At 53.4% G+C, this 12,967-nt stretch overlaps 2 protein-coding genes across 2 annotated transcripts in view; both read left to right on the forward strand.

The window, feature by feature from the left end:
- TIMP2 (TIMP metallopeptidase inhibitor 2) overlaps positions 1-12,967 on the forward strand; it is a 54,290-nt gene that overhangs the window by 15,987 nt on the left and 25,336 nt on the right. The gene's annotated exons all lie outside the window — the stretch shown is intronic.
- CEP295NL (CEP295 N-terminal like) lies at positions 7,575-9,236 on the forward strand. The gene has a single exon (XM_052657608.1). It carries the CDS (start codon positions 7,575-7,577, stop codon positions 9,234-9,236), a length of 1,662 nt encoding a protein of 553 aa, XP_052513568.1.

Here is a 12,967-nt window from a genome sequence, read left to right on the forward strand (position 1 = left end):
GGTGTGCTGACCCGTGCTCGCTCTCTGGCTGGCCCGTCCCTGTCCCTGACTTCTCCCCTGCTCTGATGTCACAGCACAGCAGCTCCGTCGTTTCCGTGGCAGCGGCTGCCAGAGTTCACCAGCTAGGGTGGGTGCTGGGCTGCTGGCGAAGGTGGGGAGCTGCGATTCCAGCCAACTTTGGTCAGTGGGCCCCGGAAACCCTATGCAGACCACCCAGGGCTGAGGTTCTTGGGTCCGGCACCTTATCCATTGTGGGGGTGGTGTTCTCTCTGTGGCCAGTGGTTTGGTGAGGCTCTGAAGGGGGCCCTAGGAAGTGGGTCAGTAAGGATGTCCAGGCCACATGTCCAGAGGCTAACTGAAAGTCCTTGCACCACGGGGCTCTGCATCTGCAGTTTGACTGGGGAGGATGGACAGTGGAAGCTAGTGGGACAGGGTTGGGGATGAATGTGGTTGTTCCTCGGGGGCGGGGATAGATCATTATACAACAAGAACAGTTGTTGGCAATGGGGACCCCTGACCTAGGCAGGTAGTCACAGGCCTAAGGTCGGAGGGAAAACGATTGACATCGTCAAGAGAGATTTAGCTGGATCAGCCATAAGCAGCCCCACCCCCACCCCCACCCCCACAGCTAGCCTGGTGTCTCTCCTAATTTTGGAAGAGTCTATGCCTTATGACTGTCTTAATGAAGCTGGTTGGGAAGGTAACAGATACAGTGACCTAGGCTTGTTCTCCTAAGAGGTTGGCTGCCTGACCATCTTAGCTTTCTAGAACTGTCCTGGTCCTGAATTTGCATCAGGGAGATGGTTAAACATACAGGTTTACAAACACCACGCCAGGAGAGACCTGTGGTGGGGCCCGGCCAGGACTCATAGTCACAGTCTCTGTCCACGATCACCTCCTTGCCAGGCGATTCTGATACAGCTGGTCTAACACCCAGCCGGCTTTAGGAGCCATCACTTAACTGAGGGAGAGTTGGGAAGTGAGCAAAAACGGAAACGGGGCAGGGAAGTGAGCAAAAACGGAAACTCTGGGCAGCACATGCGGTGTCACAAGTGTGCTTTGAGAGGCTAGAACTCAGAGACGTGGAGTTTAAAATGTTTCTGATGTTTGTTTTATCCCGGCTTGACTTGGATGTTTCCAGTGATGGGTGTCTCACTACTTATCAAGTCAGCCCAATGATTTCAAGACAGCCCTGTAGAAAGTGCTGCTTTCCACCTGGGCCAATTTCTGCCTCCCTGTAATGTGTTCTCAGTGGTCTGGTCCAGGCATCTGGAGACACGCACAGTAAGTACCACCCTCTTTTCTAAACAGCTCACCAAGCTTGTGGGTGTTTCTGATAGTGGTGAGCATCTGCCCAGATGGATGTTGCTGTTATCATCCCCATCTTACAGGCGAACAAACTGAGGCACCTAGGGTTAAGAAACATGCCCTGGGTCACACAACTGCTCAATACTCTGAATCACCAGCGTATATTGTTCTAGACTTTTCTACCACCTGCAAGCATCCCTCCAAACATTCTTAGTTCCATAGGACTTTACTTCCTATGACCTGTTTTTGTCTATTTTTTTTCCTTCTCCTGAACTTTGAGGCCCTCCTCATCCTTTAACCATTCCCTGTCTTTCTGAACCCTATCTGGGAAGAGACAGCGTCTCCCTTACTGAGGTTTTCTCCTTATCTAGTAAATGTCTTTCTCATCTAGCATACATATATTTTTTTATGTATAGTTTTATTTATTTATTCAGGCTGTTCTGGGTCTTCGTTGCTGAGGGCTTTTCTCTCCTTGCAGTGCACACAGGCTTCTTACTGGTGCGTGGATTTCTCATTGCGGTGGCTTTCTTGTTGCGGAGCACGGGCTCTAGGCCTTTGGGCTTCAGTAGTTGCAGCACGTGGCTCAGTAGTGCTTCCCTGGCTCTAGAGCACACGCTCGGCAGTTGTGGCGCGTGGGCCCAGTTGCTCTGCAGCATGAGGGACCCTCCCAGACCAGGGATCGAACCTGTGTCTCCTGCGTTGGCAGGCAGATTCTCCACCATTGAGCTACCAGGGAAGCTCTGGTGTATATTTTCTATTAGGTGAATTCCTAAACATTTCAGTAATTATATTTTGATTTTGAAACTTCCAGACTATTTTGTTTGGATCCTCACGCATCCTGTGGGGTGGGAATGGCATGGATATTCTTCCAAGTACCTGTGGTAAAGATCACGTTGGCTGTTTTGGTGGCCACAGGTCTCTGCCGACTCTGAGCTCACAGCTGGCTCAGACCCTCTCGTTTCCTGCTTTGCTTCTTTAGGAACTATGGTCTCCCGCTTGGCACATGCAGGGTTGGACATAGAGACCCACGTGTGGGTTGTCAGTGGGTTCCCAGGACACTTGGCCTTGTTAGATCTGACCAGGTGTTCAAACCTGTGAAAAATCTGAGCTGAAGCCTTGCATTCCAGCAGCACAGCTGGTTTTCCGTCTCCCTGTGGGTGACTGTGTGCTGGGGACGTCACATTCGGTGACAATGGACTTGAACTCAGACGCTTGTGCACTTGACTCATGGAAAGCCCATCAGAGCCCCAGACTCCGTTCACTCTTCTGGTTTTAGACACAGTTTTAAGACACTTCTTTGTGTGAGTCCCAGTCAGTCCAGAGCAGTTTAGAAGCCGTATGAGAAAAGGGGGATAGGATGCCGTCAGACCCCCAGAAAGTTACAACTGTGGAAGAAGCTGTGAAAAGTTGACTTAAACTATATTCTGGGGCCATTTAGTTCAGAGGAATTGCGTCATATATGTATGGTTTTCCTGTTGTTCAGTTGCCAAGTAGTGTCCAACCCCATGGACTGCAGCCTGCCAGGCTCCTCTGTCCTCCCCTATTTCCCCGAGTTTGCTCAAATTATGTCCATTGAGTCAATAATGTTATCTAACCATCTCATCCTTTGTTGCCTCTTTCTCCTTTCGCTTTCAATCTTTCCCAGCATCTGGGTCTTTTCCAGTGAGTCAGTTCTTTGCATCAGGTGACCAAAGTATTGGAGCTTCAGCTTCAGTAACAGTCCTTCTAATGAATATTCAGAATATTCAGAAATGTTTTTTGAGGGGTCCTATATATCTTAAAAGCCCTTGAGGGATTTTCTATATTGTAGTCCTAAAGGTAATCCAGAGTTCTAAAAAGGTCAAGTTATATCTCTTCTGTGTACACTCAGGAGACAGAGAAATGTTTAACTTCACGTGTGAAAGAGCTTTAATTACATGGAAAGGTTCTCCCTGGCCATGCCACTAACTGGGGGCCCTTTTATTTCTATTTTTAAATGTTTCAAAGAAAATGTGCTAAACTATGTCACCTGGGCGTTGAGTCTGTGGGCCTTGGGAGAAAAGCCAGAGCATTTTTCTCGTTGCTGTGGAAATCAGGGGCCACCTTGTCAGGGAGGAGGAACCAGACGAGGTCTGGGAAAGGTGGGTGGGTGGGATGAGGAGGGGTTCTGTTTGAGGAAGAAGGATGGGATTGAATACAGCGAAGGCGCTGGACCTGCGTGGGGGACATTTGGGATGGCTCGGAGCCTGGCCAGCTATGCCCGGCTGGGGAGAAGGGGGCAAGATCATGAACTGCTGGAATGTTCTCAAGCCTGCAGATCAGGGATCGACCAACTGACTCTGGTGAGATGGTTAACCGAGCACATTCCTGGGCCCCCTTCCCACTGAGGCTGGCGTGGGATCATCAGTCTGAGGCAGGGCCCCAGAATCTGCATTTTAGCCAGTAGCTCAGGCGACCGTGATGCAGGTGACCTCTCGTTCTGCTTGGAGACTTGCTCTGCGGACCAGGGGGCCAGTTGCAGATGCTGAAGGGACACAGCTGGCTGAATTAGAACATGGCTGTAACCACAGTGCCACGGAGGAGGGCAGGGGTGGCGTGGAGGTGCCGGGTGGGATGGAGATGGGGGAGGTGACAAAAGCCTGGTTAGGACGCTCAGGTGAGACCCTTCGATCCAGCCCGCCTGGCATCAGAGCCTCACTGCCTCCTTCGTGGTCACTGTTCCTCCTCGTTGGAGTGGGGTTGCCGTGGAAGCTCCGTTGAGGGGTCAGAAGGCAGGAGGGCTGCTGTGGGCCTGGGTGCTTCCCGGTGGCCTGGGAGGGGGATCTGCCTTGGCTGAAGAGTCATCTGAGCCGCTGCCCAGGTGACCACCGAGGGCTGGCTCTACGCACTGGGGACAGCAGAGGGTGAGAGGAGAATGGGCCCAGTGTCCCTCCCAGCGGCCGTGCTGAGCGGGCCTTCTATAAGGATGGGGCTGCGGCTTCCTGAGGGGTTGAGGGTGGCGGTCATAGCCCAGCCCGTCCCCCTCTGGGGGAGCAGGAGCAGAAGACCCCAGGGAGAACTGGACGCCCAGAGCATTCTGGTCTGGTCAGCGAGCAGGGCAGGGCTTGGAGGTGAGGGCCCTGGGGAGTTGGGGACGTGGGCAGAGGGCCCAGGTGCATCTGCCAGTTGCTCCAGGGTTTTCAGTTCCTCAACGAGGGAGCTGACTAATTCCTGGGCTTTTTCCCCAAGGTCACCATCCAGATGTTACAGGTTTTCATCCATTTGCATGTCTCTAGGAAAACCAACTGGACTGCACTGGGGTGCCTGCCCCAGCCGACCTGGCTTGGGCTGTAACAGGGTGATTGAGTGGGTGGGGGCCCTCCAGAGTGGGAGACGCTCGTCCAGGTTATGCTCATTGTCACCCGTTAGCAGTGCAGTTTACGCTATTCTCTCCAGCTGTCTTCCAAGACAGACAAAGAGACCTTCACAGCTCTTTCTCTCTCCTCATCTGTTTGGACACCCCTATGGGCATTCCTGTGCTGTGCTCAGTTGCTCAGTCACGTCTGACTCTTTGCAGCCCCATGGACTGTAGCCCGACAGGCTCCTCTCTCTGTCCATGGAGATTCTCCAGGCAAGAATACTGGAGTGGGTTACAATGCCCTCCTCCAGGGGATCTTCCCAACCCAGGGATCGATCCCAGGGCTCCCTCACTGCAGGCGGATTCTTTGCCCTCTGAGCCACCAGGGAAGCCTGTGGCCATTCCTAGGGGCAGGAAAAGCTCAGTCTCTGATGTTTGGGACCCAGATTCAAACCCGGCTCTTCCCTGTGAGCTGGGGCAGTTACTCGGTTTCTGCGCTTCCCTTTCTTGGTGTAGGGACATGACTTCCTTTTCCCTGGGCGTGTGCTTAGGTGGATCTACTTTCACGTTTTATGGCTGCACTGGGTCTTCGTTGCTTGGCATGGGCTTTCTCTGGTTGCAGCGAGCAGGGGCTACCCTCCAGTTGCGGTGCTGGACTTCTGACGGCAGTGGCTTCTCAGCTGTGGCACACGGGCTTAGTTACCCCGAGGCATGTGGAATCTTCCTGGACCAGGGATCAAACCAGTGTTGCCTGCATTGGCAGGCAGATTCTTAACCACTGGACCACCAGGGAAGTCCCATACATACACCTTTGTATAAAACTGCCAAACTGTTTTTCAGAACAGCTGCATTATTTTGCATCCCCACCAGGAACCAGAAGCTTGTGAGGGTTCCGATGTCCCCATGCCCTCACCAGCATTTGTCATTGCCTATCTTTTTCATTGTAGCCATCCTAGTGGGTGTGAAGTGGTGTCTTCATTTTGCATTTCCCTGATGAGGGTTGATGTTGAACATCTTGTTATGGGCTTTATCAGCCATGCATAAATCTTCTTTGATGATGTGTATATTTCAGCCTTTTGCCCATTTTTAAATGGACTGTTTGTTGTCTTCTTACTGGGTTGTACGAGTAGTTTATACCAACTGATTCAGGTCTTCTGTTGGGTGTGTGATTTGTAGGTATTTCCTTCCAGTCCGTGTCTTGTGTTTATACCTATTAACAATGTCTTTTGAAGTGCAGAGGTTTTTAATACTGATGTTGCCAAACTTATCAATTTCTTGTATTGTTTGTGCTCTTGGAGTTGTATCTAAGAATGTGTGCCCAATCTGAGGTCATGAAATTGCACTTCTGCTTTCTTCTAAGTGTAGCTTTAGACTTTACGTTAAGGTCTATGATCCATTTGCATTAATTTTTGTATATGATATACAGTTTTGTATATGGTAAGATAGGGTCTAAATTAATCTTTTTTGTATGTGGATACCCGTGTCACTTTGGGTGAAAATCTCAACCATTGTGTTTAACGCCCTAGCTTTCTCTTTCTCTCTCCTCTTGCTCATCATGGGGGTTGGCAGAGTGGTAGAATATGGTATTAACCAGGTTTCCACATGTCTAACTGCATGATCACAGTTACCAAAAGCTGGTGGCTATGTGACTATTGGTCAAAGATGAGATGTCTACCTGAGCGGCAGCTGCCACTTCCCAGCTGTGTGATCTGGGTCAAGTTTCTTAGTTGCCCTGCCTCACTTTCCCCACCTGTGAACCAGGGGTGCACAGGTTCACCCTTGGACCCTTGAAAACTCCTTACCTCCAGGGTTACTGGAAAAAAGATGAGTGGAGGGCAGCCCGCACAATTCACATTAGTTGTTCCAATTGATGCAGTGGGATTTCTGGGGACCACCATTACTTTGAGCTAAAATTTGCTCAGCCTGACTTCACCCCACACACCCCAAGATGAAAGAAGGGAAGGGAATCCCACACAGGTGAAGTGGGCTCCGTTCAAATTGCAGTGTCCAGGAGGCGGCTCATGTAGCCCACAAATAATGGCAGTTTTGGACACCAGCTGTGAGTGGCTATAGTTCCATACTCTTTTTTTCTGGTATAAATGCAGGTCCTTCTTTAGGAAGGTCTGGTGGAGCACATGTCCCTGCCTGATGCCAAAGAGATGTGAGAAAAGAGATAGCGCCAGCTTAACCTCTGTTTGCACTGAATTTTAGTACAAACATTCGATCCGCAGTCACCTGCCTACCTCCCCCTACCCACGCGCACACACGCACACACCTTTCTCGCCAGATTCTTCCTCCTACACTCCTTCCTCCATTCATTTATAAGTAGCTCCCTCCAGAGGGCCAGGCATTTGCACACACACCCCCCCACCTGAGCCCTAACTCGTCTCCTAAGATGGGGTCTTAACCTCAGCACTGTGGACGTTGGGGGCCAGGTCCCTGCTAGTCGCAGGGCCGTCCATCCTCTGCATCCCGGGCTGTTTCATAGCACCCTGCGTCCACCCACTATATGCCTGTAGCACTGCCCCCCTCCTCCAGTTGTGACAACCAAAACTGTCTCCAGAAATGGCCACACGTGCCCCTCTGAAGCAAAACCACCCTCCGCTGAGAACAGCTGCCCTGCAGGTCTTGTGTGGAGACATGCGAGGCAGAAATCGGGAGCTGAGAACGGGCCCTTGCAGGTGGGGGCCAGGAGGGCAGTCTGAAGGGACGGGTCACCTCCCCTGGCCCCCCTGAGCCCGCCACACTCAGAGTCCTCCCCTGTGCCTTGTCTCCAGGGCCTTGCTTTCCTTGGAACGCTCAGGGCAGCGCTGTGCATCTTCCTGCTGGGTGGGCTTGACCCAGAACAGCCGTGGCACCTGTGGCCTCTCGGCCCCTGGTGCCCTTGAACCTCCACTCTCTCGGTTCCTACCACCTTCTCTCCAAAGCTGTGTCTGTAGAAGTCCCTGACATGCGAAGAAGCTCGGAGAGAGCTATTCGACGGAGCCCCAGTCCCGACAAGGAAGCCTTGCTCTCGAGACAGAACCTTTTGGACAGATTGCTCCAGGTCCGAGAGAAGGGAGCCCTGGCCCCGCAGAGAAGACAGAAGGACCCCCAGCAGCAGAAGACCCAGCTGCTCCAGCGCTTGGTTGAGGAGCTGAAGGCAGAGTGGCCAGAGGCCCTGGACCAGCAAATTCGAGGCCTGGGGCGGCTGTACTTAGCGCATCTGTTGGGCTCAGGGGGCGAACGGGCCGAGGACCATGAACCTGACTCAGAGGGCTCGGCCCAGCGAGGAGCAGCCAGGTTGCCCAGGGCCAGGGGGAAGCACAGAGTGGCCGCGCAGGAAGAGAAGGGACGCAGGGAGGAGCTGGCCCGACGACAACCCTGGTGCGCCACGTCCCGGAGGAGAGCAGTGGACCAAGAGAGGCAGGGGGCCTCCAGAGCCACGGGCCCATGTCCCCCTTCCCTGAGCCCCCCGGAGAGGAGTAAAGGAAAACGAGCGCCTTCCATGAAGACGGGCAGGGGCTGCCGTCACGGGACAGACGTGGAGAAGCTCTTGGCTGCCACAGAGGGGATCAAGCGCCTGGCGGGACAGGAGAGTGACGCAGCCCGGGAGGGCAGGAGGCAGCTGGGGAAGCGACCAGCTCGTTGTCAAGGCCCGAAAAACAACTGTCTGGATCAGAGCCCCGAAGGCAAAGCCGACCACCTGGAACAGCTGTGTCCAGTCGGCTCGACCCACAGAAGGGGGGCCTCGCCGCCCGCGAAGCTCGGGAACAAGAGCAAGTGGCAGAGAGAGCTGGAATTTGCCTTCGAAGAGTTGTTTGATACCAACAGGAAGCTGAAAAAACACCTGAACTTGCAGCTGAATCTCAAGCCCGCGGTGGATCAGAGCCCTGGTGCAGGTCAGGACTCCAAGGAGGAGACGCAAGCATGGAGAAGGGAGAGCCAGAGAGAGAAGGCGGAAGGAGATGCAGAGATTCCTATGGTGCCCACCGGGGAGCCCATGAATCCAGTGGGGATGGAAGCCCACCTGACGCTGTCCAGAACCAGCTTGCAAAAGTTTCTAAGCAAGCTCGAGAGCCAGAAATACCAGAGGATGGCCAAGGGCGTGGTTAAGAGCGACAGTACACTTTGGTTTCCCAAGGCAGGAACCTCTCTGAATGAAAAGGACCGGCTCTCGTGCAGCCCCGGATCCAGATGGGAGCAGCCCCAACTGGATGCGCTGGTGCAGGGCTCCCTTCAGCCTCACCCACAAGAACAGGTAGACAGGGTTGGCTTGATGGCATCAGTGCAGGTGGAGCAAAGAAGACTGAAGCAGCTGGACTTGCTTGAGCCAATCGAACACCACAAGGTAAGCCTGGAGGCTGACCTCCAGACGGAGCTGAAAGACGGGAGGAGGGGACACAGCCAAGCTCGTCTGGTTCATCCGAAGCCTGACTCCCCTCCAGACCCGGAGAAGGAAGGCGGGTATGACCGCAGCCCCACTTCCCCCTCGGCTGCCGTCGTCGACGATGACAGGCACAGTCAGATGATCCGTGACATTCAACAGCAGATTCTAGAGCAGAACGTGTCGCGCAAGCAGTTGCTTAAAGAAGCCAGGAAACGCTTGCTGGAGTTTCAGAAAATATGTTAGAAGTGAGAGTCCCACCCGTGGTAAATACATCGCTGATAACTGGGCGTTCTGCCGGAACTGGTACCCAAGTCTGTGCGATTGTATTTGCGTCATCTGCTCAGAAACCCGTAGCCTCTTTGAAATGGGCCATCAGTCATCCTCCTGTGCTTTTGGCGCGAGTTCCTCTGCAGAAATCCTACTTACTCCCAATCTTGCCTTTAAAAACTAAGTCCTATTCGGAAAGAATCCTTAGCATGAAAATAAGAACCCGTGTAGGGCGCGGTATGTGGGTCTGGCCAGCGTTAGCCCAGGGGTGTGTCCTGGAGCTGAGGCTGTTTTCATGTACCGCGAGCGCAGATGGAAGCGCCAGGTACATTTAAGTGCTTCAGATGTTTTAGTCAAATAAACACTGGACTTTTAGGGGGCATCCAAGGTCAGACGGGCGCAGTTTCAAAAGATACATCATTGGTTGCTTAGCCAGTGGCTGAGACGTTCACGGAGAGGTTTAACGAAAATCTTTCAGTCTTTTCAAAGCAACATCATTTCATAGGACATCACTTGGTAACATTCTTGTAAATTTAATATTAGAAAGTGGGAGGGAGGGAGAGAAGGGGGTGGGAGGCAAGAGGAAGAAAGAGGAAAGAGAAGAAAAGGAAGGGGAAATGCTTCTCAGTCACACAGCCCTACAGACTCCTTTGGGGGTGGTGGGGGCGGGGAATAGGGTGTCTCATCACTTGCCTTTTTCCCAGCTTTACCCCTGACCCAGAAGCCTCAGCAGCCACAGAGACCCTCCGCTGGATGGGGTTTTATCTACCAGTTGCATTCTTAGGGATTGGAATGGAGTGGACAAACCTTTTCTGCAAGGAGCTGAGAGTAAACATGCCAAGCTTCACTGGCCATATGGTCTCTGGGCAACTACTCAGTGCCTGGAAGGCAGCCGTAGACTAAATGAATGGGTGTGACCGAGTTCCAATAAGACTTGATTTGCAAAAATAACGGGTAGGCAGGCTTTGGCCCTCAAGCCAGTGTTAGCTGACCCCTGGGCCTAGCATATCAAGAAGATGGGCCTCCCTCCCTCCCTTCCAGGAACCTCAGCTGTCCTGAGTAGGAGCTCCTCTTTAGTCATGGTGTGTGGGCATCACTGGGCCATCAATGGCCTTTTTAATCTTATGTATGTTTGGCACCATAGCCCAGCTGTAGTGACCAACAGGAAGTAAAGGCAGGGTCTGTTGGGATCCCAGCCTGCCCATATGTAGACGGTGTAATCATCACCTGTGAGCCCACCATTCAAATCTGAGATCTGAAATATTTGCTGAAAACCAGCTATATCTGTGTGCCTCTTCCCTCTTCTGTGCACTGTTGCTCCTTAGCTGTATTGTGTATCTGCAGAACTTGGGAGTTGTCCCCACTTCACCCACCAGAACACACCCTGTGTTGTCCAGCTTATGCTCGACCCCTATAAAAAGGATGTCATGGCACATGTGGTCTTTTGGAAGCTTTTGTGGACCCAGCGTAGTGAGTTCGTCCATCTCACAGGCAGGTGTCAGTTTTGCTGCTGCGTCACGTTATCATGGGACCCTCTGAGCCTTCTTCCCGTCACTGCTTGTTTTGGGCCAGTTCCCAAAATGAGAGTAACATCCCTAATGCACTGGGGTCAAAAGGCCTGACATCAGAAAGTGCTTTGGGAATGTGTGACCACCCCAGCTGGGACGGAGGTGTGGGAAAGGTCTCCTTCCTCTTTTTCTTCCCATTTTCACCTCTTTTTTGCCTCTGGAAAATGTTGGCCTGACCTTGCACCCTTTTTCCTGTGCAAATATTGACTGGCAGACACTGCCTCACAAACCTGGAGGTGAACAGTGAACAACAGGCGCATGGAAATCTTGCATTCTAGTGGAGGAAACAGGTGACAGGTGAGCACAACGACTCAGCTGGCAATGGAAGGGTACTCAGAGAGGCAGGGTGAGTGACTGGATGCGCGTCTCTGAGCATCCAGTCCCCAACCCCTGGACGTGCCCATCCGTGTGGAGCAGTAATGGCATCCTACAAGGTGTTTGGTGTTTTGTGGGGTTTTTTTGGTTTTGTTTTAAAATCAGTAGTTTTGAGTGAGGATCCTTCCACCACCTCACGTCTCCATCATGTGGGTCTCTGCTGTCTGTGGCTTTTCCATTTGTGGTAGAGAAAGTGTTGGATCCCAGCCCCATTTCTCTCATCTGCTTCTGGAAAGTCATGGGTCAGGGCTGCAGAGCAGCTCAGTGTGGTCTGAGTCCAGTGTGAATAAAAACAAAAGTCCTGGGGCTGGGAGAGCTTTGTCACTCCCGGGCCAAATGAGGATTCCCCGCGGGGAGGGATACAGGCCTTCAGCAGGTGATCAGCCAGAACTCCGTCTGTTGCCATGGGATTGCCTCGGTCTGAGGGTGGAGGGGGCGCCCTGGGGTCGCCAGGTTTAAAGCCGTGGCCGCGATGGGACCCAAATACTGAGTGATGATGTTCTCCTGACTCGGCCTGGAAGCCACAGTCTAATGAAGGGGCAAGCCTGCCTTTGAGTGCATTATTTTTGTTTCCACTTTCAAAGGTCGTGTTTGCGCCCCGTGTGTTCTAGGTGAGGAATTGTCCGCTCTTGGCCACACTTGAGCTAAAAGTAGGTGTCGGGGAAGGGCAGCGAGACATGGTGGAGGGTGACTCATCTCTGCCTGGACGGTCCCTCCCACATTGTCCCCCGGCAGCTGTATGAGACACCTTGCCCTTCTCCACCTGACCTGCCGAAGACCGAAGCAGGGTGGTCTGGAGCACCCACTTGCCTGGACCGGCAATGCGAGCAATGGAACAGCCCTCCAGGACCACCTCCCCCCAAACAGGCGACCCTCCAGTGGTTCCCAACAGAGGCATCACCGGTCACTTTGATCTCGATGGTATCCCAGGGGCCCCCTGTGGCGTCCGCGAAGACACCGCCTTCTTTCCTTGTTGGTCACTTTGATGCGACTGGATGCAGGTGCCAAGGACCCTGGGGCAATGCCCCCAGGAAGGTTTCCACCCAGTCCTGCCAGAGGGAAGTGAGAGTGAGGACCCCGACACGGTGGCTCCTCCCAGGGGGCCCTGCCTCCTTCCCCATGGGCTCTTCCTCTCTGGAACTACATCTTCTAGGACGTTCCTCTGGTTGTGTGCTTCCCCCACACGCACTTGGGGCAGCTTCCCTGTTCCTGTTTCACTCTGGGTCGTCAGGGCACGTCCTTGCAGCCAGATGGTGGCCCCTGGGGAAGGCCTCCGTGCCCCCCACCGCCACCCGTTTGCCCAAGCGATCCACACGGGGCAGGCAGCGCCGGTGGTACCTGTCACAAGGTCCACTGTCCACGGGCACGTGTGGGCCGGCAGTGACGGACAGGAAGCGGGACAAGGGACAGCAGTTCAGCCGAGATGGCGGGACAGGTCCTGCCCTGGTGGGGCCAGGGGGGCACCCTTGGTTTTGGGTGTGTCCCTGCATTCCGTGGGTGCTGCCCTGGGGGTCCTCATGCCTGTCCCCTTTCCCATCCAGCCAGGTGCCAGGTCGCAGCGTGCACAAGAACATCCAGAAGCTCAGAAATGTAAAATGATGGGAAAATAGGTTTTTAAAGTTGGGGCATGGGGCAGGGGATGCCTCTTCCAGTGAGCAGAAGGCGGCCATAAGGTGTGGCCACTTCTTGCCTCCACCCTATTTGCTCTGTAACAGGATGGAGAGTCGATGGCAGAGTGTAGCCCACCCTCATCCCCGCCTGGAG

Source organism: Budorcas taxicolor, chromosome 19 (genome assembly GCF_023091745.1).
Source record: "Budorcas taxicolor isolate Tak-1 chromosome 19, Takin1.1, whole genome shotgun sequence".
Lineage (NCBI taxonomy): Eukaryota > Metazoa > Chordata > Mammalia > Artiodactyla > Bovidae > Budorcas > Budorcas taxicolor.